This window comes from Monodelphis domestica, chromosome 1, assembly GCF_027887165.1.
Source record: "Monodelphis domestica isolate mMonDom1 chromosome 1, mMonDom1.pri, whole genome shotgun sequence".
Lineage (NCBI taxonomy): Eukaryota > Metazoa > Chordata > Mammalia > Didelphimorphia > Didelphidae > Monodelphis > Monodelphis domestica.
The window spans coordinates 204,828,311-204,852,286 of record NC_077227.1 but is presented as its reverse complement, the minus strand read 5'-3'; the positions used below and the strand labels follow the sequence as shown (position 1 = coordinate 204,852,286).

At 43.3% G+C, this 23,976-nt stretch overlaps 1 protein-coding gene across 1 annotated transcript in view; it reads left to right on the top strand.

The window, feature by feature from the left end:
• SPTBN5 (spectrin beta, non-erythrocytic 5) overlaps window positions 1-23,976 on the top strand; it is a 111,174-nt gene that overhangs the window by 57,271 nt on the left and 29,927 nt on the right. Inside the window, exons 39-54 of the mRNA XM_056815991.1 lie at window positions 1,040-1,422; window positions 2,488-2,583; window positions 3,157-3,272; window positions 3,417-3,531; window positions 4,451-4,564; window positions 5,810-5,931; window positions 6,582-6,744; window positions 7,441-7,629; window positions 8,105-8,182; window positions 9,869-10,041; window positions 17,217-17,307; window positions 17,777-17,923; window positions 20,063-20,200; window positions 20,322-20,578; window positions 21,074-21,260; window positions 23,192-23,404. Of these exons, the coding sequence (XP_056671969.1) occupies window positions 1,040-1,422; window positions 2,488-2,583; window positions 3,157-3,272; window positions 3,417-3,531; window positions 4,451-4,564; window positions 5,810-5,931; window positions 6,582-6,744; window positions 7,441-7,629; window positions 8,105-8,182; window positions 9,869-10,041; window positions 17,217-17,307; window positions 17,777-17,923; window positions 20,063-20,200; window positions 20,322-20,578; window positions 21,074-21,260; window positions 23,192-23,404 (2,582 nt within the window). The remainder of the gene's footprint in view (window positions 1-1,039; window positions 1,423-2,487; window positions 2,584-3,156; window positions 3,273-3,416; window positions 3,532-4,450; window positions 4,565-5,809; window positions 5,932-6,581; window positions 6,745-7,440; window positions 7,630-8,104; window positions 8,183-9,868; window positions 10,042-17,216; window positions 17,308-17,776; window positions 17,924-20,062; window positions 20,201-20,321; window positions 20,579-21,073; window positions 21,261-23,191; window positions 23,405-23,976) is intronic.

Genomic DNA, 23,976 nt, shown 5'->3' with positions numbered 1-23,976 from the left:
TTTCTTTCTTTCTTTCTTTCTTTCTTTCTTTCTTTCTTTCTTTCCTTCCTTCCTTCCTTCCTTCCTTCCTTCCTTTCTTTCTTTCTTTCTTTCTTTCTTCTTTCTTTCTTTCTTTCTTTCTTTCTTTCTTTCTTTCCTTTCTTCCTTTCTTTCTTTCTTTCTTTCTTTCTTTCTTTCTTTCTTTCTTTCTTTCTTTCTTTCTTTCTTTCTTTCTTTCTTTCTTTCTTTCTTTCTTTCTTTCTTTCTTTCTTTCCTTCCTTCCTTCCTTCCTTCCTTCTTTCCTTCCTTCCTTCCTTCCTTCCTTCCTTCCTTCCTTCCTTCCTTCCTTCCTTCCTTCCTTCTTTCCTTCCTTCCTTCCTTCCTTCCTTCCTTCCTTCCTTCCTTCCTTCCTTTCTTTCTTTCCTTCCTTTCTTTCTTTCTCTCTCTCTCTTGTCTGTCTGTCTGTCTGTCTCTCTCTCTCTGTCTCTCTCTCTCCATCCCTCCCACCCACCCCTGTTCAGTCTTACAATCAATACAAATATTACTTCCAAGGCAGAAGAACAGCAAAGGCTAGACAATAGGGGTTAAGTGACTTGCCTAGGGTCACATAGGAAATATCTGAGTCTAGATTTGAACACAGGACCTCCTGCCTCTAGTTTAGCTCTCTATCCACTGAGCAACCTAGCTGCCTCAAGCTTCTCATTTTTATTAATCACTGAAGACATTACATTTAAGCAACAACGTCCTGGTAAATGTTTAACAATCTACTCTCTGAAGAGAAAAATGTGCCCATGACTGCATATTTCCTGACTGCAAAAATCTGCATTATTAACATTTTTCCATCATTTTCTTAAGACTAGGCAGTCAACAACAACAACAAAAATCAAGCTCACCCTGCAAATTTAACAATTGCAGGCCTCTGTGACTCAACTCCTGTATACCCCTGTGCTTGCTTGCAGGATGTATGGACAGTTCTGGGGGTCCCAAGAGTGCAGCTCCAGAACAGAGGTCAAGGCCCTTAGGTCAAAGCTCTTAGGCTGAATCAGGACTAAGGAGTGAGCCACCACCCCTAGGAAGGGTGGGCTTAGAAAGGGTATTCTGGGTTCTCTCCAACAGGGGTGGGAATGGGGTAGGGCAGTAAGGATCCAGCCAGAAAGGCTTTGGGGCAGAGAAGAGGGGAAGGTGGGAGACAATACTTTAGGGACGGGGACCAAGAAGACGAGACCTCCCAGTGCCGGGCCTTTGTTGCAGAAGGGAGAAGCTCTCCTGGCCCAGAGCCATCCTCAGGCTACAGAAATTCTGGAGAAACAGCAGAGTCTTCAGGAACACTGGCACAAGCTGAGGCAGGCCTTGCTGGCCAGGGGCCAGGGCCTAGAGGACAAACGAGACTTTTTGGAGTTCCTGCAGCGTGTGGACCAAGTAGAAGCCTGGATCAGGCAGAAGGTAGGAATGATTTCATCTGGACTGATGGATCAGTGCATGCATGTGTCTATGTATTATGTGGGAGTGCACATTTATAAATGCATATATATATACACATATTCTAGATACCTAGATATATACATATACAAATATATCATTCCTATTCATTTTGTTTTCTATACATATATATACTTGTATGTAATATAGATATTATATTGATATAAAAAGACTATATTCTTAATTATATAGATAATATGTCATAAAATATAGTATATAATATATAAGAGGAGCTAAGTGGCATAATGCAGAGTGCCAAGCCTGAAATCAAAAGAACCTGAGTTCAAATCTGGCCTCAGACACTTACTCATTGTGTGACCTTTGGCAAGTCACTTGTCAGCTATAAAATGAGTGAGAGAAGGAAGTGTCAAAACAGTCCATTATCTTTTCCAAGAAAACCCCAAACAGGGGGTCATGAAGAGTCATACATAATTTAAACAACTAAATAACAACATATCATATATGATATAGATGTTTTTAAATTCTGTGTGTATATAATATAGATCATTATGGTATATTATATCTATAAATTTACTTCTATAGATATCTATACATAAATTATGTATCATTGTAGTATCTATTTTATGTTTCTATAAATATATCTAGGTATAATTGTAAGTGCATATACAGATATATTGTATATTTGTATAGTATATTCTATATAGCTATATTTTCTATTTTACATATCTATAAAGATATCTATGTGGATATCTCTCGATATACATATATCAACAAATATGTAATATATTCTATATATAAACATTTCTATATAGAGATAGAGATACTCAGACATTTGATTGTATCACTGCAGGGAACTCTCATTGTGGAAACTCTCTGCCAAAGTAGATTAGCAACTTATTGGACAAGTTATTGGATGGATGAATGAATGGATGGATGAATGGATAGATGGATGGATGGATGGATGGATGGATGGATGGATGGATAGATGGATGGATGGATAGATGGATGGATGGATGAATGGATGAAGGGCACTTTTGTATCAGGCCTATAACCCCTCTTTCTCCCCAGGAAGTGATGGTGAATGTGGGAGACTTGGGACAAGATTATGAACACTGTCTACAGCTCAGCAGAAGGCTAAGTGAATTCCAAGGAACTGCCTTATGGGTAAGAGGAGTAAAAGTCATAAGGGATGTCAGGATTGTATCATTGTAGGGAACTCCCATTGTGGAAACTCTCCCAAAGTAGATTAGCCACCAATTTGCCTCTGGAAAGATTGCATGACTAGAAGATCTCTTCAGAAACCCACAGGAAGAGGCAGCTAGTTGGCTCAGTGGATTGAGAGTCAAACCTAGAGACACGAGGTCTTGGGTTCAAATCTTACCTCAGAGACATCCTAGCTATGTGATTCTGAGCAAATCATTTAATCCCCTCTGCCTAGCCCTTACCACTCTTCTGTCTTGAAACCAATACACAGTAGTGATTCCAAGGTGACCAATACACAGTAGTGATTCCAAGGTGGAAAGTAAGGATTTGGGGGAAAAAAGAAAAGAAAAAGAAAGCTACAGGAACTTGAGGATAAGGAAATCTAGTGGCCACCACCTCCTCTTCCTTCCTGTTGCCCCCTGGATCTGACCTGCCCCCTTTCTGTGCCAGTCCATTTTAAAGAAGGGTCCTCCCTTGGGAATGGTCTCTTTCTCCTCTGCCTGAGTCCTCATCATGGTTTTCTCCCTATGCCAGGAGACAGTGGATGATACCCACATCAAGGCCATTAATGCCTTGTCCCTTCAGCTCAAGAGCCGAGACCCAGAGGAGGTCAAGATCATCTACCAGCGGCGACACCAACTCAATGAGAGGCCAGTCCTGAATGGGAATGCTGGAAGGGGGAAAGGGTGGGAGTGGGAGGACATCAACAAACTCAAAGAGTAGACATGTTGGAGTTCTATGCCCTGATTGAATCCATCCCCACTGATAACTATCCTGCATCTTCACCTTGGCAGATGGAATAATTTCCATGGCAACCTCCTCCGATATCAGCAACAGCTAGAAGGTGCCCTGGAGATGCATGCAATGGTTCAGGAGTTGGACAATATTATGGAGAGGATTGAAGAAAAGGTAAGGGATCCATAGAGATCAGAGGAGTAGATAGTAGGCAGAAGCCACGGGGAGGAGAGGGCAGCCCCTGCCTGAAAAGGAAACAAAGTCATTCTTGAGAGACTCCTTCACTCCCTACCTGCCTGTGTCACTCCAAGATCTGTGCTGCCAATATCTCCTTTGGTCATCCATGGAACAAAGGTATTTTATTTTGTTGTCCAGACCTATGATTTCATGAGTGCAAGGAGATCTTGGTGAGGAACTTCCCTCTACCAATACAGATTGGCACCCTGAAACTTCTGGTCCTAGAGAATTGTTTTTCAAACTGTTACCTTCTATCTTAGAATTGATACTTAATATTGATAAGGATTAGGCAACTGAGGCTGAGGAACTTGTCCAGGGTCACACAGCTAAGAAGTATCTCAGGCCAGATTTGAACTAACTCCAAGCCTGACAATCTATCCTCTGCTACCTAGCTGCCCTCCTGATCTTCCTGAATGCAAGCCTTCCCTCTATGGATCATCTCCAGTTTAACTTGTACATATCTTGTTTCTTCATAATTGTTTGCCTGCTGTCTCCCTTGTTAGACTGTCAACTCCTGGAAGGCAAGAACTGTCTTTTGCCTTTCTTTGCATCCCCAAAGTTTAGGGCAATGGCAGGAGCATAGTAGGAGCTTAATAAATACCTATTGACTATTTACTGTTACATTGAATCCTACCTTTTTCAGGAAGCCTTTACCAGCCCCCCCCCCCCAATGGCTAGTGCCTTCACCTGTCCCTTTATCTCTCACTGATTATATGGTCTGTATCTGGGTGTTTGCAGGCTTTCTTCTCTGTTAGTATGTGAGAAGGGGGCCGTGTTTTTCACTTGGCACATTAGCACAGTGCCTGACACATAGTAGGTGCTTATCAATTGACTGACTTTCTCTTTCCCTCCACAGAGTGCTCTGTTGCAGGCCCCCAACTATGGAAAGGATCTGGGGGATGTAGAGAGGCTGCTGAGGAAACACGAGGAACTTGATCGGGAAATTAGTGTCATCCAAGCCCAGATAGAGGTACAAATAGGAAAGGCTCAGGAAGTACAAGACAGGCTCCATGTTATGACCTTTACTCCTCAATGCCCCAGGCAGAATGGATAGAGGTCCATCCCTGCTCTGAGAGAGCTCATACTCTAAATGAGGAAGAAAACAGGTACAGACAGGACAGGTCAGCTATGGGTATATGGGAAGGCCTGGAGATCCCAAGGGTGAAGTTACTGGACAGAGGCAAATCTCAAGAGCCCTTGGGATGCCCCCAAGACTTAGCACAGTGCCTGCACATAGTAGGAGATTAATAAATGCATTTGAAGGAGCATCTAGGTAGGACAGTGGATAGAGCATCAGGCTTGTAGTCAGGATGACCCAGAGCCTCAGGCACTTCCTAGCTGTGTGATCCTGGGCAAGTCACTTAACTGCAATTATTTAATCCTTCCTGATATTAGAATTTAATATCAATTCTAATATAGAAAGTAAGGGTTTAAAATAGAGAGAGACAGAGACAGAGAGACAGAGGGAGGGAGAGGGAGAGAAAGAGAGAAATGCATGTTGACTGAATGACTGACTATTCTCTAGAAGTTGTTGTTCTTCAGTCATTTTTCAGTCATGTCAGGCTCTTCATGATCCCATTTGGGATTTTATTGGTAAGATACTGGAGTAGTTTGCCATTTCCTTCTCTAGCTAATTTCTACAGATGAAGAAACTAAGGCAAATAGGTTAAGTGACTTGTCTGGAGTCACATAAATAGTATGTGTCTGAGGTTGGATTTGAACTCAGAAAGATGAGTCTTCCTAACTCTGGCCCCAGCACTCTATTCACTGTACCACCTACTTTTCTGCCTCACACAGGAGTGGCCCACCATTAACTGAGAAGTAACAGAACCCTGACTGAAAAGCTAGCATTTTTCTACCTGTCCCATTACCCAGGTGTAAAATTAGTCCAGATGTATTATTCCATATGTAGGTATCTCTTGGTCATAAATCTCTACTTCCCTGTCCTAGGCACCAGCCAGGGCTTGGGTACCATTTTGTCATCCCTTTTTCTTTTTTTTTAAACCCTTACCTTCTGACTTAGAATTAATACTGTGTATTGGTTCCAAGGCAGAAGAGTGGTAAGAGCTAGGCAATGGGGGTCAAGTGACTTGCCCAGGGTCACACAGCTGGAAAGTGTCTGAGGCCAGATTTGAACCTAGAACCTCCCATCTCTAGGCCTAACTCTCAACACACTGAGCTACCCAGTTGCTCCCTGCCATCCCTGTTTCTGCAGCCCCTGGAACAGGAGGTCAGCCGATTGTGCCAAAGGAGCCCTGGGGCAGCCCAAGCCCTCATCAACAAACATCGGGAGTTGGACAGCAGCTGGCAGAGGCTGCAGACTCAGGTCAAGCAGAGGTGGGAATCTTTGTAGGTCCCTCCTCGATTTTTCATTGCTCAGACTCTACATTCCCCTCACGGTCTCTGCATTTTCCCATTCTCATTCACCCCTGGGAATTCTCCCCTGGCCAATTTAGTTCTTCCACAGCCCCATATTGCTACTCTGCATCTCCAGCCCTGAAGGACATTTTTTAGTAATTGGGGGAGCAGAATAAGAAAGGAGGGTGCAACAGAGGAACTGGGCTTTTTCAGAAGGAATAATCCAGGTCCATGTCAATGGAATGGTAGAGGAAAGAAAACAAAGATCCCAGGATACCCAAGGTTAACAGATAGACCATCATCTGATCTGGTCAGACAGATTTAAACCAGAATGGGGAGGGGAAAGGAGGCAGAACCCACAAAAGAGTTCTGATGACTACAGAACCCTGGTGGGGATGGCAAATGGAGTTAGGCAACTGTGTTGTCCTTTATGGTCACAAACAGTGGTTAGGGGTAAGGAAAATCCACTTCCTCCAAGATTTGCAGGCTCCTACAGGTCCTGCATTCTCCCCATATATGACCACCCTAGGAAGAAACACTTTCCCATATCAGTGCCTTGGGACAACACCCCGGTGACCCTATGTTAGTTCCACCTCTGGCTAGGACTGACTAATCATCTTTGTGGGCAGGAGGGAGAAACTGGATTCCTCATACCAAGTACAGAAGTTATATACAATGCTGCAAGAACTGTTACATTGGGTAAGGGAGCTAAAGACTCAAATAGAGATGGGAAGACTTCCCAGCAGTCCTACCGAGGCCAGACAGCTGATGGAGGAGCACCAGGATCTCAAGGTCATGCGGCATGCAGCCCTTTAACCCCTTTCCCCAGTTCTAGCTTCTTTCCTGTCATCTTAACTCTCTCCATTTCCCATGTACTTAACCATCTGCTCTCCCTACCACTTCCCCCAGCTTATCATAGATCTAGAGATAGAAGGGACTCAAAGGTCCAATTCTTTCATTTTGCAAATGAGGAAACTGAAGCCCATTGAGGTGAAATTATTTGCCCAAGGTCACACTAGTAATAAGCATCAGAGGGGGAATTTGAACCCAGATCCTCTGACCCTTGAGCCATCCCCATTCCCCATATATTTCTAAGTCCTTTATCCAAAGATCTTCTCATTCCATCCTCCTCAGATGCCTTTTTTTAAACAAGGAGGAATAGTTAGTCCACTTTAATTTTATATGGTATACCATTATGATTTCATACATTTTTAATTAACTAAATTATTTTAACAATCATTTACTCTCTCTCCCTCCCACTGCCTCCATCCCCACTGAGCAATATTTTTTAGTGAGATAAAACCCTCACAGTTTAGCAAAACAAAATCTCTTATTGGCCATATCTCATTCTGCATCAGATGTCCACCAATTCTCTAGAAGAGAGTCTTTTGGACAGTTTGTCCTTTATTTTTCTCCCCTGTTCTTCCTGCCCACTATGATTGCCAGAGTTTTAAACCCTGAGGGCCTGAGCCCTGCTCTATTTTACAGGCAGAGCTGTCAGCCAGGGCAGAGAGTATCGATCGAATACGAAATACTGGGAAACAGCTACTTGAAGCCAGACACCCAATGGCCCCAGATATATGCCAGGCCCTGGCCAATTTTGAGCATGAATTAACAGGGTTGGAGGAGAGCTGGCAGGAACATCAGCTCCAGCTCCAACAGGCCTTGGATTTTCAGGTGGGTGTAACCAGCCTCCATGCCCATCTCTTCCTTGGCCTCTACCTTCCCAATCTCCATCAGGATCTGCACGTGCCTGTGCTTCCCTCTCCTCCCTCACCTTGGTGGAAAAGGAAGCCAAGTGGTCTCCTTGGCCATGGATTCTATCAAAAGTCCACTGGTACTCACCAGTACCCTTCAGTTCTGTCTTGCCTATTCCAAGTTCAGCAGTTGACCATGTTATCAGACCTTCCCTTGGCCCGTGACTCCTTCACATGGGTGAGGAGATACATTTTGGGATAGGATTTCACTGAATCTTTGCTACAACCAACTTCCCCTCCCCAGATGCCAGGGTAGAAACCAGAACTCCTGATTCTATTCTTCTCACACTCCTGCCTTGATCATCCCTAAGCTCCATTCCTCTACCTATGGTGTAGGAAACATGGTCCTACCAAATGACTGAACCCTCTGCCAAGGTCCCTCTCCATTCCCATAGGTGTTCCTGAGCTCTGTGGAGCAGATTGAAAGTTGGCTCAACAACAAAGAAATATTCCTAGAAAATGACGACCTGAGCGTAAGTACCCCATGTACCCTGAAATTCTTGAAAGGCAGTATTTCTTCATTTTAAATTAATTGATTAATTGACTGGTCAAGGCATCTTAATCTGATCAAATAATTCTCTTGACAATAACTAGACCCCAAACCCACTTGGCCTGGGTCCTTAAATACAACCTTGGGAGCTCATGATTCAGCGCCTCCCTTGAACATCTCAAGATATCTCTAATTGGCAAATAGCTAATTAGGAGGGGGTCCAACAAACTCACCCTTCCCCACATCATAGGTGATGGAGGTCACATAGACAGGAAGGGAATCATTGTCTATTTTACCTATTGGCCAGGTTTTGTTCAAAGAAGAACATTATGGGGTAGTGCAGATAGATAGCCAGGTCCAGAGATGAGAGGTTTGGGGTTCAAATCTGACCTCAGATACTTCCTAGCTGTGTGACCTTGGGAAAGTCACTTAACCCCCATTGCCTAGCCCTTACTACCAATAAACAGTATTGATTCTAAGACAGAATGTAAAGGTTATAAAAAAAAATTTTTTTTTAAGAATTCCAGGAAGAAACAATTTGCTATCTTACTGAGTTGGTCCCTAATTGTTAAGAAGTTTTTCCTTACACCAAGTCTAATCATTGGCATTTGCCTAGCTATTTATGTTCTACAAAGCACTTCACATATGGTATCTCATTTGACTCTCACAGTAACCCAATGAGAGAGGCATTTTTTAAAAAATAAACCCAGACCAATGGTTTCATCAGTGTAGGGAGTTCTAGTAAAGAATGTCTCCAGCCAATATGACACGTTGTTTCTTTGCTATTCATCATCTTAGAGAGTTGCTTGGGGGCACTGAGAATTTAAGGGATATTCCCAGGGTCACATGGGTAGTGTCTGACACTGAATATGAACACATGGCCAGAATATGTCAGGGGCAAAACTTGAATGCAAATCTTCCTAGTTCCAAGGCCAGCTTTCTATCCACTAAATCAGGCTGTTTATTTTATGGGAGCCAGAAGTATGTCTATCTTTCCCATTTTATAAAAGAGGATGCTGAGTCACCCAGATAAATATAGCTAGTACATGTAAAGGCAGCCTGGGACACACCTGGGAATTTGGTGAGCTAGATGTAGTTCTACAGGGATGAACCAAAGAGAGATGCCAGGTTATGAGTACCAAGAAAGCAACTTTTCCACCCTTACCCTTAAATCAAATCAAGCCAAGCCAATAAATTTAGTTTCAAAAAGGAACCTATACTAAGGCAGACACTTGGCCAGGAATTGGGAATATGAAAGGGGGAAAAAAATATGGGGTAGTTATGTAGCCAGGTCTAGAGCCATGAGGACCTAGGTTCAAATCCAACCTCAGACACTTACTAGCTGTATGACCCTGGGCAAATCACTTAACTCTATTGGCCTCCATTTCTTCATCTCTTAGATGATCTGGAGAAGGAAATGACAAAGTATTCCAGTATCTTTGTGGAAAAAACCCCAAATGAGGTCACAAAGAGTCCTACATAATTGAAAAACAACCAGAAAAAATAAAGAGAGCAAATATAATTGAGGAATGCAAACTAATATTGGAGACCATTTTTCATTGAGAAGGATAATTGCATTGGGGAAAGAACATTCGGTAGAGAAGATGATAGCCAGACAGGCGAAAGGCACCGTGGACTGAATTGAAATACTCTCAACTATTCCTCCTAGAATTCCTTGGCTACCATGGAGACCCTACAGTGGAAACATGAGCGGTTTGAGAAGGGACTGGAGACCCAACTGGAGAAGATCAATGCCATGGAAACCATGGCTCTCAACCTGAATCAGAGCCAACACCCTGAGGCCCACTGTATTGCCAGCAAGTGCCAAATGGTGCTTTCAAGGTACCTCTTGGGCCCAGTGGGTAAGGAAACAGAGAGTTCTGGGATAACGGTAGCCAAAAATCTCACACCAAGGTGCCATAGGTTGGATTTGTGTGGATGTCAGAGCATGAGAAGGCAGAAATGATCAGTATTCTATCCTTGGTCACCCCCTTTCAGCTTCATCTCTCCAACTGTCGGTCATGGGTCATTCCTCACAACTGTATTATTCATCACTGTATCTACACTCCTTTGAAAAATAATTATACATGTATGTCAGTCAGAGTTATCTAGGGGGTGCAGGGCACAGAGCATTGAACTCATCTTCCTGAATTCAAATCTGATCTCAGATACTTACTAGCTGTGTGATCCTGAGCAAGCACTTCAACCTGTGTGCCTCAGTTTCCTCATCTGTCAACTGAGCTAGAGAAGGAAATGGCAAACTATCCCAGTGTCCATTCCAAGAAAACCCCAAATGGGGTCACAGAGAATCAAACACAACTGAAAACAACTAAACAACAATAAAATATGTCAAACAAAAAGCATTTATTGTTTACTAGGTGTGATAAAGACATGAGAGAGAGAGTTTTACAGGACTTGTGGACCAAGATGCAAGGCTGGATATCTAGCTCTAGATGTCTGTCTCAAGAGAAGATTCCAATGGAATGTCCCCAGTTGTTGGCAGTTTAAGCTGACAGGGGGGAGGGGCTTTTGGACTTGGTCTCTGACTGGGAGACACACTCTCTCTCCCTGGAGGTTTGAAGCTGGCTTGTTTTCTCTGTCTCTGAGCAGTTGAAGTTGACACTGAGAAGAGAAATTTAGCTTTTGGGGATTTGGTCTCTGTTTTCTTTGGCTCGGCGCAGTGGAAGCTGATCTAGGGAGAAGCTTTTGAGTTGGTGGTCTATAAGAGAGTTGAGCTGGCCAGGAGAAAAGGAGAGACTGAACTTTATTTCTTTCTGGGGTTAAGCTGAGAGATCTGGCTGATTTGTGAAGAAGAAGAAAGAATGGCAGAGGTACCCTTTGTAAATGCATCTAGTTTGAATCCAGATGCTAGTACCTTCCATCCAGCAATGAGTGTTATAGATAAGAAAATATTTACTGATAATGAAGCTGATGTTGCTTTTGAACACAAAGATTATCATATTCAAAGTAGTGGAGGCGACAGCTAAATTTGAATCCGGGGATGGAATGGCAGATTTAGTAACAACCAAGGATTCAGTTAATGCCAACGTTCTATGGGGCACATGGGTATCTAGCCAGAGCAACTGCCATGGTTTAGTTTCATGTTCCATTGAAGATTTCATTGGGAATGAATCAAATCAAGAAGAATTAACTGGGTTAAATAAGCACCTGGCAGAGGGTAGCAAGGTCATGAACAATGAGTCATTAGTTATGAACACCTTGGCTACTAAACCAGAAACAGATACATGTTGTTGTGGGGGGCAACAAGAAGACACACATCCTATTACTGATGGTGCAGGGGGAAATGCACAAGTACAATCTTTATTCCCAGAACAAAATACTTTAGAGGGAAAGATTCTTATCTCTACACAGTCATGTGGGAAAGAAGATAAACATAAACCCCAGATTAGTGTTCGAGTAGGATCTGTGATTATTAACAGTGAAGAAGAAGCTAACCCCATACCATCTAGTTTACCAATTCAAAATGACATTCAAAAGCTTAGTGGTGAAAAACAAACTAAAACTGATGTGAGGAACACAGGAGCTGGTGACAAAGGCTTAGATCAAAACACAAAGCCAGAGTTACCAACATCTGACAAGTGTTCATATGGCATTGAGCAAGATTCAAATAACAACATAGTGTTTGGATCCAGTGACTCTGAGTCAGACACTGACTCTGAAGGGATACCAGACGGTGTAATTATAATGGATGAAGATGATGTAGAACAAATGCCTTATCAGTTTTATAAGCTTTATGAAGAGGTAGACGAAGAAGGGGATATGTGGGATGCAAGTAAAAAGATAGAATACCTGGAACTGGTGCAAACAAACTCATACCAATACAATGAGGATGGGCACAGAACAAGCTATATACCATTAGAAAAAATTTATGTAAGCTTAGGGGTCAATAATGAAGAAGATTTTATAGAGAAGTTGAGTTACATGGCTTATAGTGATACCGATTCTGAATGGGAAGGTGAATATTAAGAAACCTTTTGTGAACTGGAGAAGGAGATATAGATACAAAATTTCATTTCTAGTCTCTAACTTCAAACACATGACAAGTACCATTCATGCTGTAACAGTGAAACCAAGATTAGTTGGAGTTCCATAGGGTAACATTCTACACTAAACCTTATGTGAATAAAGACAAGTCTTGGGGTAACATAAAGAACAAGTTATTCCAGCAAGAGAAGAACCAGTAATTCAACAGCAAGAACACTCCTAAACCTGTAGTAAAGTTCCAACTTCATAACTAGGACAGACACAAACATCTAGAGTGCTAGAGAAACATGTATTCACATTGGGTGAATCTGTGATAACAAGAATTTAACAGCAACTTGTAGATGAGAACTGAAAAAGGTTATCCATATCTCTCAGCCTTCATCCTGAAACAGTCTATACCGGGGGAAGGAAGGGAGAGAGGGTATACCAGGAAGATATTATTTCATAGTTTCAGATATCTCACTAGACATAACAATGTGATCATGTCATCAGTGATGATACATATACAGATGACATGTGAGAAAAAAAGTCCTGGTCATGAACTGCAACACGAATAGCCCAAGAAAAAAGCAATAAGAAGCCTGATGAATGTAAGCCTAGAGAACAAAGGAAAGCACTGGAGAGTACTGCCACTAGAATTCAGTACAGGAGCCCTGCACTAGTTAAAATAAAGAAAGGATAGTACAGTCTCTGAAGATATACAGCCATTAACACAGAATACAAAAGGAAAACCTTGCATTTGAAAGAGTAGCAGCCACAATTATCTGCCTGACATACTAACAAATCAAAAAGAACTATCTCCAAGTAATACATACAATAACCATTCAAAAACTACACACAGTAACCATATGATAGACCTCCATGATGAAAAAAAAAAGAAAAAATTGAAAAATATACTCTTAGGCATAATGCATACACCCATGCAAGAAAAAAAACACAAGTTTGAGCTAACTCGCATGCACGAAGAGGTACAAATGCATAATGCTTACCTTCATGTGTGAAGAAAGATTGATAAATTCTGCATGCACGAAGATTTCAACTCACTTCCATGCAAAAGTAACTTTTCACTCTTAATGGCACACACATATAAATCTCACACACATACTGTTCATGGTATGTTCGTGTGTTCCCGGGTTCCTGATTATTGCAACGGATCCTGATTTGAAGAACACAAGTCTTCAATCAAGTCTGGATGATGGCAAACAGCATGCAGACCAGACGAAGGACCAGAGTAGAAAGGAAGAGAATTTCTACAAGCAATATTACTGGACATGGAAAGACTTTGGAACTTTGAAATTTGGAACTTTTGGCCATGAAGGATATGTAAGGAAGCGTCATACATGTGAACATCACATATATTTCCACGTACATCCTACATAGCAAAGTAACATAATTCCATGGATTGGGTAACAACATGCACAACAACAAAGACACGCTGACAAAACTTTCTGTGGGAAATTCAAACAGACAAAGATTTTCTTTTCTGCATGAGTTTGCACAGAAATCCACAAGGATATACACATGTAAATTTATATGGACACATTTAATTACCAAACTGACTAACAAGCTAACTTTTAGAATAAGTTTATTAACAATCTAACTACTAACATAGCAATAGCCTAGTGAATTGGTCTAAGGCTTAGGAAATAGAGACACAGAAGTTCTATAGTAGAGAAGTTAGATTGTATTATGATTGTAGCTTAGCATTTGTTAGTGTTGGGAAATTTTTCTTAGTGACTATATAGTCATTTGCAGGTTCACAATGATAGTTACATTGTTGTAATGATGTGGAAAATGTTACTTGTTTTGTTATGGAAACTATGTTCATGTAATTGCCCTACCTAAACCATTTTCCTATGACCCATTCTTAGCTTAGTATTTAGATAGATGGAACAGCTAAAATGAGTTTAGGATTTGTTATGGGGGAGGGGGTAAGAGTATATTTCAGATAGCAGAGTTAAGATAGAATTATTATTAATAAGGTAAATATCATGAAAATAAAATGCAAGTTGCATTTTAGGGCTAATAAAAGGGTGGGATTGTGATAGAGACATGAGAGAGTTTTGCAGGACTTGTGGACCAAGATGCAAGGCTGGATATCTAGCTCTAGATGTCTGTCTCAAGAGAAGATTCCAATGGAATGTCCCCAGTTGTTGGCAGTTTAAGCTGACAGGGGGGAGGGGCTTTTGGACTTGGTCTCTGACTGGGAGACACACTCTCTCTCCCTGGAGGTTTACAGCTGGCTGAAAGACTTTTGTGAGACTGATTTGATTTTTTGTTTTCTCTGTCTCTGAGCAGTTGAAGTTGACACTGAGAAGAGAAATTTAGCTTTTGGGGATTTGGTCTCTGTTTTCTTTGGCTCGGCGCAGTGGAAGCTGATCTAGGGAGAAGCTTTTGAGTTGGTGGTCTATAAGAGAGTTGAGCTGGCCAGGAGAAAAGGAGAGACTGAACTTTGTTTCTATCTGGGTTAAGCTGAGAGATCTGGCTGATTTGTAAAGAAGAAAGAAGATTTTGAAAGGCTCCATCTTCAAACTGTCTAAGAGTCACACTTGTGACTCCCCAAACCCTCAATTTTATATCACTTAGATTAGGGAAATTCCTCATCCCTCTTACCTCAGTTTCCCATCCTTTTATCCCAATAAACCCCTTGACTGGGAAAGCAACTAGAGTATCTTTATAGTTCGCGCTCAGGAGGAAGGGAAGGAGCCAAAGGCTTCAAAAGATCTGGGAGGTGAGAGAGGCAAAAGGGAGAGGTTGATTAAGGGAGGGAGGGAGGGAGGAAGGGGTTAGAAAATATTGCTCCATCAGCAATCAGTAGGGATCAATAGGCAAACCCCAGGGCAGACCCCAGAGTAAACCCCAAAGCAGTCCTCAGTGTACCAGCATCCCTGTGTGGCAGCATCCCCCAGCATTTCTCTGTTCTACCTCCATTATAAATAAGCAGGTTCAGGTCCCTCTCTAGTCATAGCCAGCCAGAGAACAACAGTCATTGTGAAGTAACAGTTTCCCCTCAGTTTACCCCCTCCATTTCAAGAAGTAATAGTTTCCCCTCAGTTTACATCTTTATTTCATAGGTTCCAGGCACTGAGTTTGAGGATCCATTCTAATGGGATACTCAACTTGACTATGTATTTACAAAATATGTAATCTCAGAGAGAAAAAAACAGTCAGGGGTTGGGGGTGGGAGAGCAAGAAGACCAGAAAAGGTCTCCTGCAGAAGGTAAGACTTGAGCTGAGTCCTTATGAGAAATCAGAGAAAGAAAGGAGCCCCAGTGAAAAGGGAGAGCATTCCACACATGGAGGACAGGCTTATGAGACTGTGCTAGCTGTAAGGACACAAGATTTGTAAGGGGTACAGACTATCCTGCCAACTATGCCAGTTATAAGGAGGCAGATCTATTCTGCACTGATTATGTCAATTGGGGGTGGCAAACCTTTCTGAGTGTTCTGAGATACCAAAGAAAGAGGGAAACACACCAGGTTGGTTACTGGAAGGGCAGCTAAATGGAACAATGGATAGAGGACCCAAGTTTAAATATAACTTAAGACACTTACTAGATAGGTGTCCCAAGGTGTTATTTAACCATGGTTGCCTCAATTTCCTGGCATTCTCCAAGTGGAGATGCCACATGAGCAAGCCGATGGGGTCTGTGCTTGTACTAGACTCCCATTACAAATGTCCATCATCAGCACTTCTACGTGCCTTTGTCTCTCTCTGTATTCTGCAAAGATTGAATTCAGATTTATCCATGTTTCAGAGAAAATCCAAAAACAGATCTTGACAGGCAACATATTAGATGGATCTAAGAAAGTGAAATTTAGCAGAGCCAGAAAACAGTACAAATGATGATTTTGTTGTCCAGTCATTTCAGACTCTTTGCAACCCATTTAGGGTTTTCTTGGCAAAGACATTGGAGTGGTTTGCCATTTTCTTATCCAGTTCATTTTACAGATGAGGAAACTGAGGCAAAACAGGGTTAAGTGACTTGTCCAGGGTCACACAGCTGATATGTGTCTGAGGTCAGATTGAACTCAGGAAGAGGAGTCTTCTGACTCCAAATTCAGTACTCTATTCACTGTACTACCTCCAAATGATAATTATGAGGGCAGCGAGGTGGTTCAGTGAATAAACGGGAGGTCCTGGGTTCAAATGTGACCTCAGATACTTCTTAGCTGTGAGACTCTGGACAAATCACTTAACACCATTTGTCTAGCCCTTACCACTTTTCTGCCTTGGAACCAATACAATTGTAATAGAGATAGTGAGGGGTTTTTTCTTTGTTTTTAAATGATGATTACAAGAAGGTAAATGGAAAGAATAAAGACATAGGGGAACTCCTAACTGAACATAATAGAATTATAATGACCAAACTTGACCTAAAGAAGGGATGAGAAAATGCATCTATCTCTCTTCTTTGCAGAAGTGGGAGACTATGGGTGTGGAACATTGCAGACACTGTCAGATTTATTTACTGAATTGTTTTATTCCCTCTTTTTTTTAAAATCCTTTGTTAAAGAGTGGCTCTCTGGGTAGGAGAAGGGGAAAGGATATATTCAGAAAGTAGGAAGATAGAAAAATGAAGGCTACAGGTCCAGAGACAGGAGGTTCAGAGTTCAAATATGACCTCTGATACTTCTTAGTTGTTTGACCCTGGGCAAGTCACTTAACCCCTATTGCCCAATCCTTACTGTTCTGCTGCCTTAGAACCAAAACACAGTATTGATCCAAAGATGGAAGGAAAAGAAAGAAAGGGGGGGGGGAGGGAGGAAAGGAGGAATTGAGGAAGGACGGAAGAAATTTAATTGAGATAAATGAAAAATGACTTGATAATCATTGAAGTCTCTTCTGTCTGAAATTCTGTGGTTCCAGAGTCAATGTTTTGTTTTGTTTTTCCCAAAGTAGAGCACTCTCCAAGGATTTCTTCCCTAGCAGGGGAGTACTCTCGTATAACATAGCTCAGACCATTGCCCGTCCTGACCCTGCATCCCCAGAGAATGGTCTCTCTTCACAGGAAGGAGAAGCTGCTGGAGAGAATCCAGGTCCGACGGCACCATCTAGAGGAATTCCAGCAGCTACAGAGGTTCCTACAGGACTCCTTTGAGGTCTGACAATTGTACAAAGTGGTCAGGTCTGAGCCCTGCTGGGTGGCAGTGGGAAGGAGAGATGGAGAGGGATTTATCTCATTGAGAAACCAGGGGGACAGTGGAGAAACCACTGGCTCAGGGTTCAAATATTGCATTCGATGCTTTATTTTCTATGTGACCTTAAACATTTAAGCTGCCTGGTTTCCTCATCTGCAAAATAAAGTTGGCCTAGAAGGTTCTAAGCATCTTCTAGATCTATGAATCATCCCACAGGACAGTTCACCTGTTTAAGGGCAGACTCAGAGAGCCTTACCTTCCATCATAGACACTTTCTAGCTATGTGACCCTGGGCAAGTCACTTCACCCCCATTTCCTAACCCCTATTGCTCTTCTGCCTTGGAACCATTATACATACTAAGATGGAAAATAAGGGTTTTTAAAAAGAAAAAAGGGAATGCAAATGGCAGCAGGTCTTTCTCTTCTTCAGGTATCCATGTGGCTGGGTGAGAAAAACCTTGTGGCCTTAGATGAAGGTTGGCGGGACCCAAGCACCCTGCAGGCCCAGCTGCAGAAGCACCAGAGCTTTCAGGCAGAGCTGGATGCTAGTGTTGCCCAACTCAATAGACTGCAGATGGTAAGGGCTCCCGGGGACAGAATGCATCCATTGGTGAGGATGGATACCAATGCAGTGAGATGGCAGAGCTGCCGTGGACTGCCTGTGGGGCATCCCTCATTAGGCATATCAAACACAACATGTCCAGAAGCATTTTTTAACCCGTACTGTCTGTCATCATGGCAATACAAAGACAGAAGGGTAAGGGCTAGGCAACTGGGGTTAAGTGACTCATCCAAGGTCACACAGCCAGGAAGTGTCTGAGGTCAGATTTGAGCCCAGGATCTCCCATCTCTAGGCCTGGCTCTCAATTCACTGAGCCATCCCAATGACTCTTTTAAACCCTTAACCTTCTGTCTTAGAATCAGTACTGAGTATTGATTCTAAGGCAAAAGAGCAGTAAAGGCTAGGTAATGGGGGTTAAGTGACTTGCCCAGGGTCACACAGCTAGGAAGTGTCTGAGGCCAAATTTGAACCCAGGACCTCCTGACTCCACACCTGGTGCTCTATCCACTGAGCCACCTAGCTGCCCCCCAAAAATGGTTTTTTAAGGTGGCACAGTGGGTAAAATGACAGACTATCCTGTCTCAGACACCTAGTGACAGTGTGAGCCTGGACAAGTTATTTTACCTCTCTATGGCCTCAGTCTCCTCATCTGTAAAATGTTAAACTCAATGGCCTTGAAGATTTCTTTCTGCTCTAAATCTATGATCCCACGACTCCCCCCAGAATTTGACGGTTTCTTGGTCTCTCCCACGGAGGGGCACCCACCCTCCCAGGTTCTCATCTCCTTCCTCTCCCTGGCCCCACACACACCTCTGATCTGTTCCCAAGCCTTCCTGATTCGAAGTCTGACTCCAGCTCCCCAATTTCTCTCCCCTCCATCCCCTTCTCCTCATTCACATAACCACCAGCCACCTAGGCCAGGCCCTCATCACACAGCAGCCCATTCACGAGTCTTTCTGCCTCCAGTCTCTCCCCTCCTAGCTGGGTGACCCTGGATCAGTCACTGTACCTCTGTTTGCCTAGAAGCCAGCAAGTAGGTTCAGGGGAAAGAGTCCCGGGCCTGGATTCAGGAAGACCTCATTTCAAACCTACACTCAGATACTTCCCAGCTGTGTGACCCTGGACAAGTCACTGACCCTCTGCCTTAACCTGCTGGAGATGGGAATGACAAATCCCTCCACTACCTTTGCCAGGAAAACCCCCTTGGTGGCATTGGAGCCCTGTGGCCCTTGTGGGCATGGAGAGTCAGACGTGACTGAACAACCAATGTGCCAGGCACCATGCTAAGTGCTAGAAATACAGATAGGGATAAAAACAGTCTCTGCCTTCCAGGAGCTTGCATTCTACTGGGGAGGTAACATACATAGTTAGTGACATTTCAGAGAGGGGCACCAGCTGGCACAGTAGATAGAGTACCAGCCCTGGAGGCAAGAGGACCTGAGTTCAAATCCAGCCTCAGACACTTATTGGCTGTGTGATCCCGGGCAAGTCAATTAACCCTGCTTGCCTTAGTTTTCCCATCTGTAAAATGAGCTGGAGAAGGAAAGGGCAAACCGCTCCAGTATCTTTGACAAGAACACCCCAAATGGGGTCATGAAGAGCCAGACATGATGGAACAACAAAACATCTGAGATTCCTACAGAGTGGATGGAAGGTCACCTTAGCAACAGGGCGAGGCCTAGAAAAGTCTCCTGCAGGAGGTACTCTTTGAGCTGCGTCTTGAAGAAAGCCAGAGATGTGAAGAGCCGTGGGGAGGAAGGAGACTTCATTCCCAGCTACAGCAGAAGAAAAGAGAGACAGACCGAGATGGTGTCTGTTCAAGGAATGGCAAGTGAGCCAATAAGAGCTGTGCCAAGGCCACTTGAGCCCTCTGCCGCCATCCCTGCAGACAGGCCATATGATACTGTACATCTGTAATAGAATGTCACATGACCTGCATGTGGGGTCACATGAGGGAGGGAAGGAAGGAAAAATGAGACCCTGTTGGACATAGCTAGCGGGAGAATTTGTATCTCTTGAGTAAGCATGTTTAGTATCGTTTACCAGGTGTTTATAACAATTCATATCTGTTCTATTGTTATGTTACATATTTTGCTATACATGAAAATAAATAGTCACTTAAAAAAGGGGGCGGGCTCTTCTTTTTGGCTGCAGGAAGGAGAGAAACTGTTGAAGGAGGGACATCCTGCCCTGGTGACCATTCAGAAACAGCTACAGGAGATAGGAGGGCTCTGGAGTCAACTGCAGGCCAACTGCCTAAAGAAGGGAACAAAATTACAGGATGCTTATAAGGTGGGGGGGGGGGGGAGGCAGGGAAAAGCTCCACCACTTAGAACTGGGCTAACCAGAGGGGATAGTAAAAGGGGGCCTGCCCTGCCTTCTCTACTCCATTTGTACTCTGCTCTCCCCTAAGGCCCTGCATTTCCAGAGGAAAGTGGAGGAGGTGGAGAAGTGGCTGCAGAACATGGAGGAGGAGCTTCAGGCTCCCCTGGGTGGACAGGACTTAGCAGGTGTGAAGGAGCTGCTGGAAGCACAGGGGGAGCTGGAGGCAGCCATGGAGGGGCAGGAGGGACTGGTTCAGTCACTGATGGACCAGGCCCATGCCTTTGGCTGTGAAGGCCACTTCCTAGCTGGGGAGATAGAAGAACAGACCCAGAGGTTGCTGCAGAGGTAGATATTCCCTCCCACGTGTCCACTCTTCTTTTCTTTCTTTCTTTCTTTCTTTCTTTCTTTCTTTCTTTCTTTCTTTCTTTCTTTCTTTCTTTCTTTCTTTCTTTCTTTCTTTCTTTCTTTCTTTCTTTCTTTCTTTCTTTCTTTCTTTCTTTCTTTCTTTCTTTCTTTCTTCTCTCTCTTCTTTCTCTCTTTCTCTCTTTCTCTTTTCTTTTCAATAGGTGGGGTATGTGGGGTGACTGTGAATGAGGAGTTGAGGATGCTAAACCAAGGTTTCAATCCCAGGGCACTGAAGGGATAGTGGTACCCTTGAGAAAAATAAGGAAGTTTATAAGAAGAGAATAATTGTGGCAAAGATAAGGAATTCTGTTTGGGGGCAGACTAAGTTTGAGTGTTTCTTCTTTCCAACACCAAATTTTCAGTTCTTCCTCTGTCTTTCCCTTCCTCACCCCTATCCTACCCCATCCCCTGCCATTGGTGGTTGTCCCCTGCCAGATACACAAACCTGAGAGAGCCCCTCCGGGAGCGCCGAGGAGCCTTGGAGTCCAAGAGTCTTCTGTATCAGTTCTTTCAGGATGTGGAAGATGAGCTGGCTTGGGTACAGGAGAAGCTGCCCTTGGCTAGCGCTCAAGACCACGGAACGACTTTGAATGCTATTCAGCAGCTCCAAGAGAAGCACCAGGTAGACCATAACCTCTGGGGAATGAAAAGAGCACTTGTTGGGGTTGGAGGAGGAATGAGGGGGGATATTCGATCTCTAGAGTTAGATTCAAGCTCTAGGGAAGTCAATAGCATCCTAGATTTAGGACTGGAAGAGATCATAGAGATCAATCCAAGTTCCTTCATTTTATAGATGGAAAAAGACACCCAGGGAGGCTGAGTTGCCCATGATCATCAGTAGAATGTTTACACTCTCTGAGGGCAGGGAATGTTTTCATTTTTATCTTTCCTTCCCCATTATCTAATACATTGTAAGGGCTTAAGGATTATTTGTTGAGTTGAATTGACCCATCCACCCAACTCTTCTGTTATAGTTCCTTTCCTCACACTCACCTAACCCCATCCCCACTACCTTTGAAAACTCAAGATTTATCATGCCAAATCTATTATAATGAGAAATGGAGAAATGAAAAATTCAAGCATAATCTTTTTATTGGCAAGGCTAGCAATTACCAATAATAGATGTCAACCATCCCTCAGTGACCAGAGACACCTCCAATAGACCAACTTTTTATACAGTTGGAAAGGCAGCAGGTTATATAGGGGATCAAGAGTCTAGTGGCAAGTTATAGAGCAACATTGGTGAACATTTTCAAGATCATGTGCCCAAACTACAATTTCAAACTGCCTATGAGCCTCACCACCACCACCAAAAACCCCAGATAGTGGAGAGAGGAAGTACTCACATTGGGTGGTTAGACAGAGGGGTGAAGCATACCAAAAATATCCTCAGGCACTGTGGAAAAGGGGAATGGAGCAGCCCTCTCCATGCCCCAACTTAGTTATAGAGGGTACCAAAATGATTCGGTGATAAAAACTAAACTAAGACTATAATTGGTTCTTAATTACATAGACTTGTTAGGAGGGAGTCTTCCAGGACCCGTGGTAATAGCATAGTTAGTTATCATACCCTAGATTTGAGCAGCCTTTGCAAAGTCCCCAACTCACCACTCCCTGTACCAGGGATTATTGATTTATTAATAATTAATAGTTTTGTTCATCAAAGCATTAGCTAAGTTCCTAAGGATGATTCAGAGCAATTTTGTGTAGTCCTCATGATACTTGTTAAGTAACCATAAGTAACTCAATAAGCAACCATAACTCATGAGGGATATAAAGAGGGTGGAAATAAAGAAGATAAAGGATGATTCAATCTGGTTAGATGTTTTTTCAAAGCACTGGGTTCTGTTGGTACAGCGAGTGATGAGTTGGGGACTTTGCAAAGGATGTTCAAATATATGGTTCTAGGTAGCTCAGGGAATAGAGAGCCCAGTCTGGAGACAGGAGGTCTTGGGTTCAAATCTGACCTTAGACATTTCATAGCTCTGAAACTCTGGGCAAGTCACTTAACCCTACTGTCCCGCCCTTACTAGTCTTCTGCCTTAGAACCAATACAGTTTTGATTCTAAGAGAGAAAGTCAGGGTTATAAAAATAAACAAATAAAACTATGTTCTGTGAATCCAAATTCTTTCTGTTATACTATCTTACCTCATGCTAGCATTATAGGAGAGCAAGATCAGGCAGAGCCTGGACCAGTAAGTTTATTGGTGTAGGGAACTACCAGGTGAGGAAACACCCTCTGCTCTCTAGGAGGTCAACAGCTTCAATGTAATTTATAATCTTAGTCGCCTAGAGCACAAAAAGGTTAAGTGGCTTGCCCAGGGTCACCCAGGCCTGTTTGCAGAAGGAGTACTTGAACCCAAATCTTTCTTACTTCAACATCAGCTATCTATCAACTATACCATGCTGCCTCTAATGGAATAGAATTAGGAATTTTTAGCATCTCTGTTTCAGTATGACAAAGTCTCTGGGAATATATCTGTGGATTTTTTCGTGCTGGGGAGCTGTGGGGGTTCTTTCACCTCAAGGTTGACCTTCTTTTGAACTTGCAGAACTTGGAAGATGAGATCAGCAACCATGAGGCTCTGGCCCAGGTAGTACTGGACACAGGTCACAAGCTGGTTCAGGGGGATCATTTTGCTGCCAGTGAAGTGACTACCCGGCTACAGCAGCTGAAAACAGCAATGGGCAGACTTCGGGGGGAGGTGGAGCAGAGAAGATGGAGGCTACAGCAAGTTCGTGAAGTCCAGCAATTCCTGACTGAGGTGAGAACAGTGAAAGATGACAGAATGAGAAGGAACTAAAAGGGACCCAGTATTTGGGGAAATTTGTCAGTCATGTCTGACTTTTCCTGACCCCATTTGGGGTTTTCTTGGCAAAGATACTGAAGTGGTTTGGTCTCTCTCCAACTCATTTTCTAGATGGTGAAACTGAGGCAAATAGAGTTAAGTGAATCCCCCAGGGTAAGATATTATCTGGGAGTCTCAGTCATGAAATTACCTGTACCTTATCAAAATGCCCCCAGGCCCTTTAACTTAATTGATTGGAGAGCTCATCAATTTGATGTCAATTGAGTCAGAGAGAGAAAGAGAGAGGGAGGGAGGGAGGGAGGGAGGGAGGGAGGGAGGAAGGAAGGAAGGAAGGAAGGAAGGAAGGAAGGAAGGAAGGAAGGAAGGAAGGAAGGAAGGAAGGAAGGAAGGAAGGAAGGAAGGAAGGAAGGAAGGAAGGAAGGAAGGAAGCCAGGAAGGAAGCCAGGAAGGAAGGAAGGAAGGAAGGAAGGAAGGAAGGAAGCCAGGAAGGAAGCCAGGAAGGAAGCCAGGAAGGAAGCCAGGAAGGA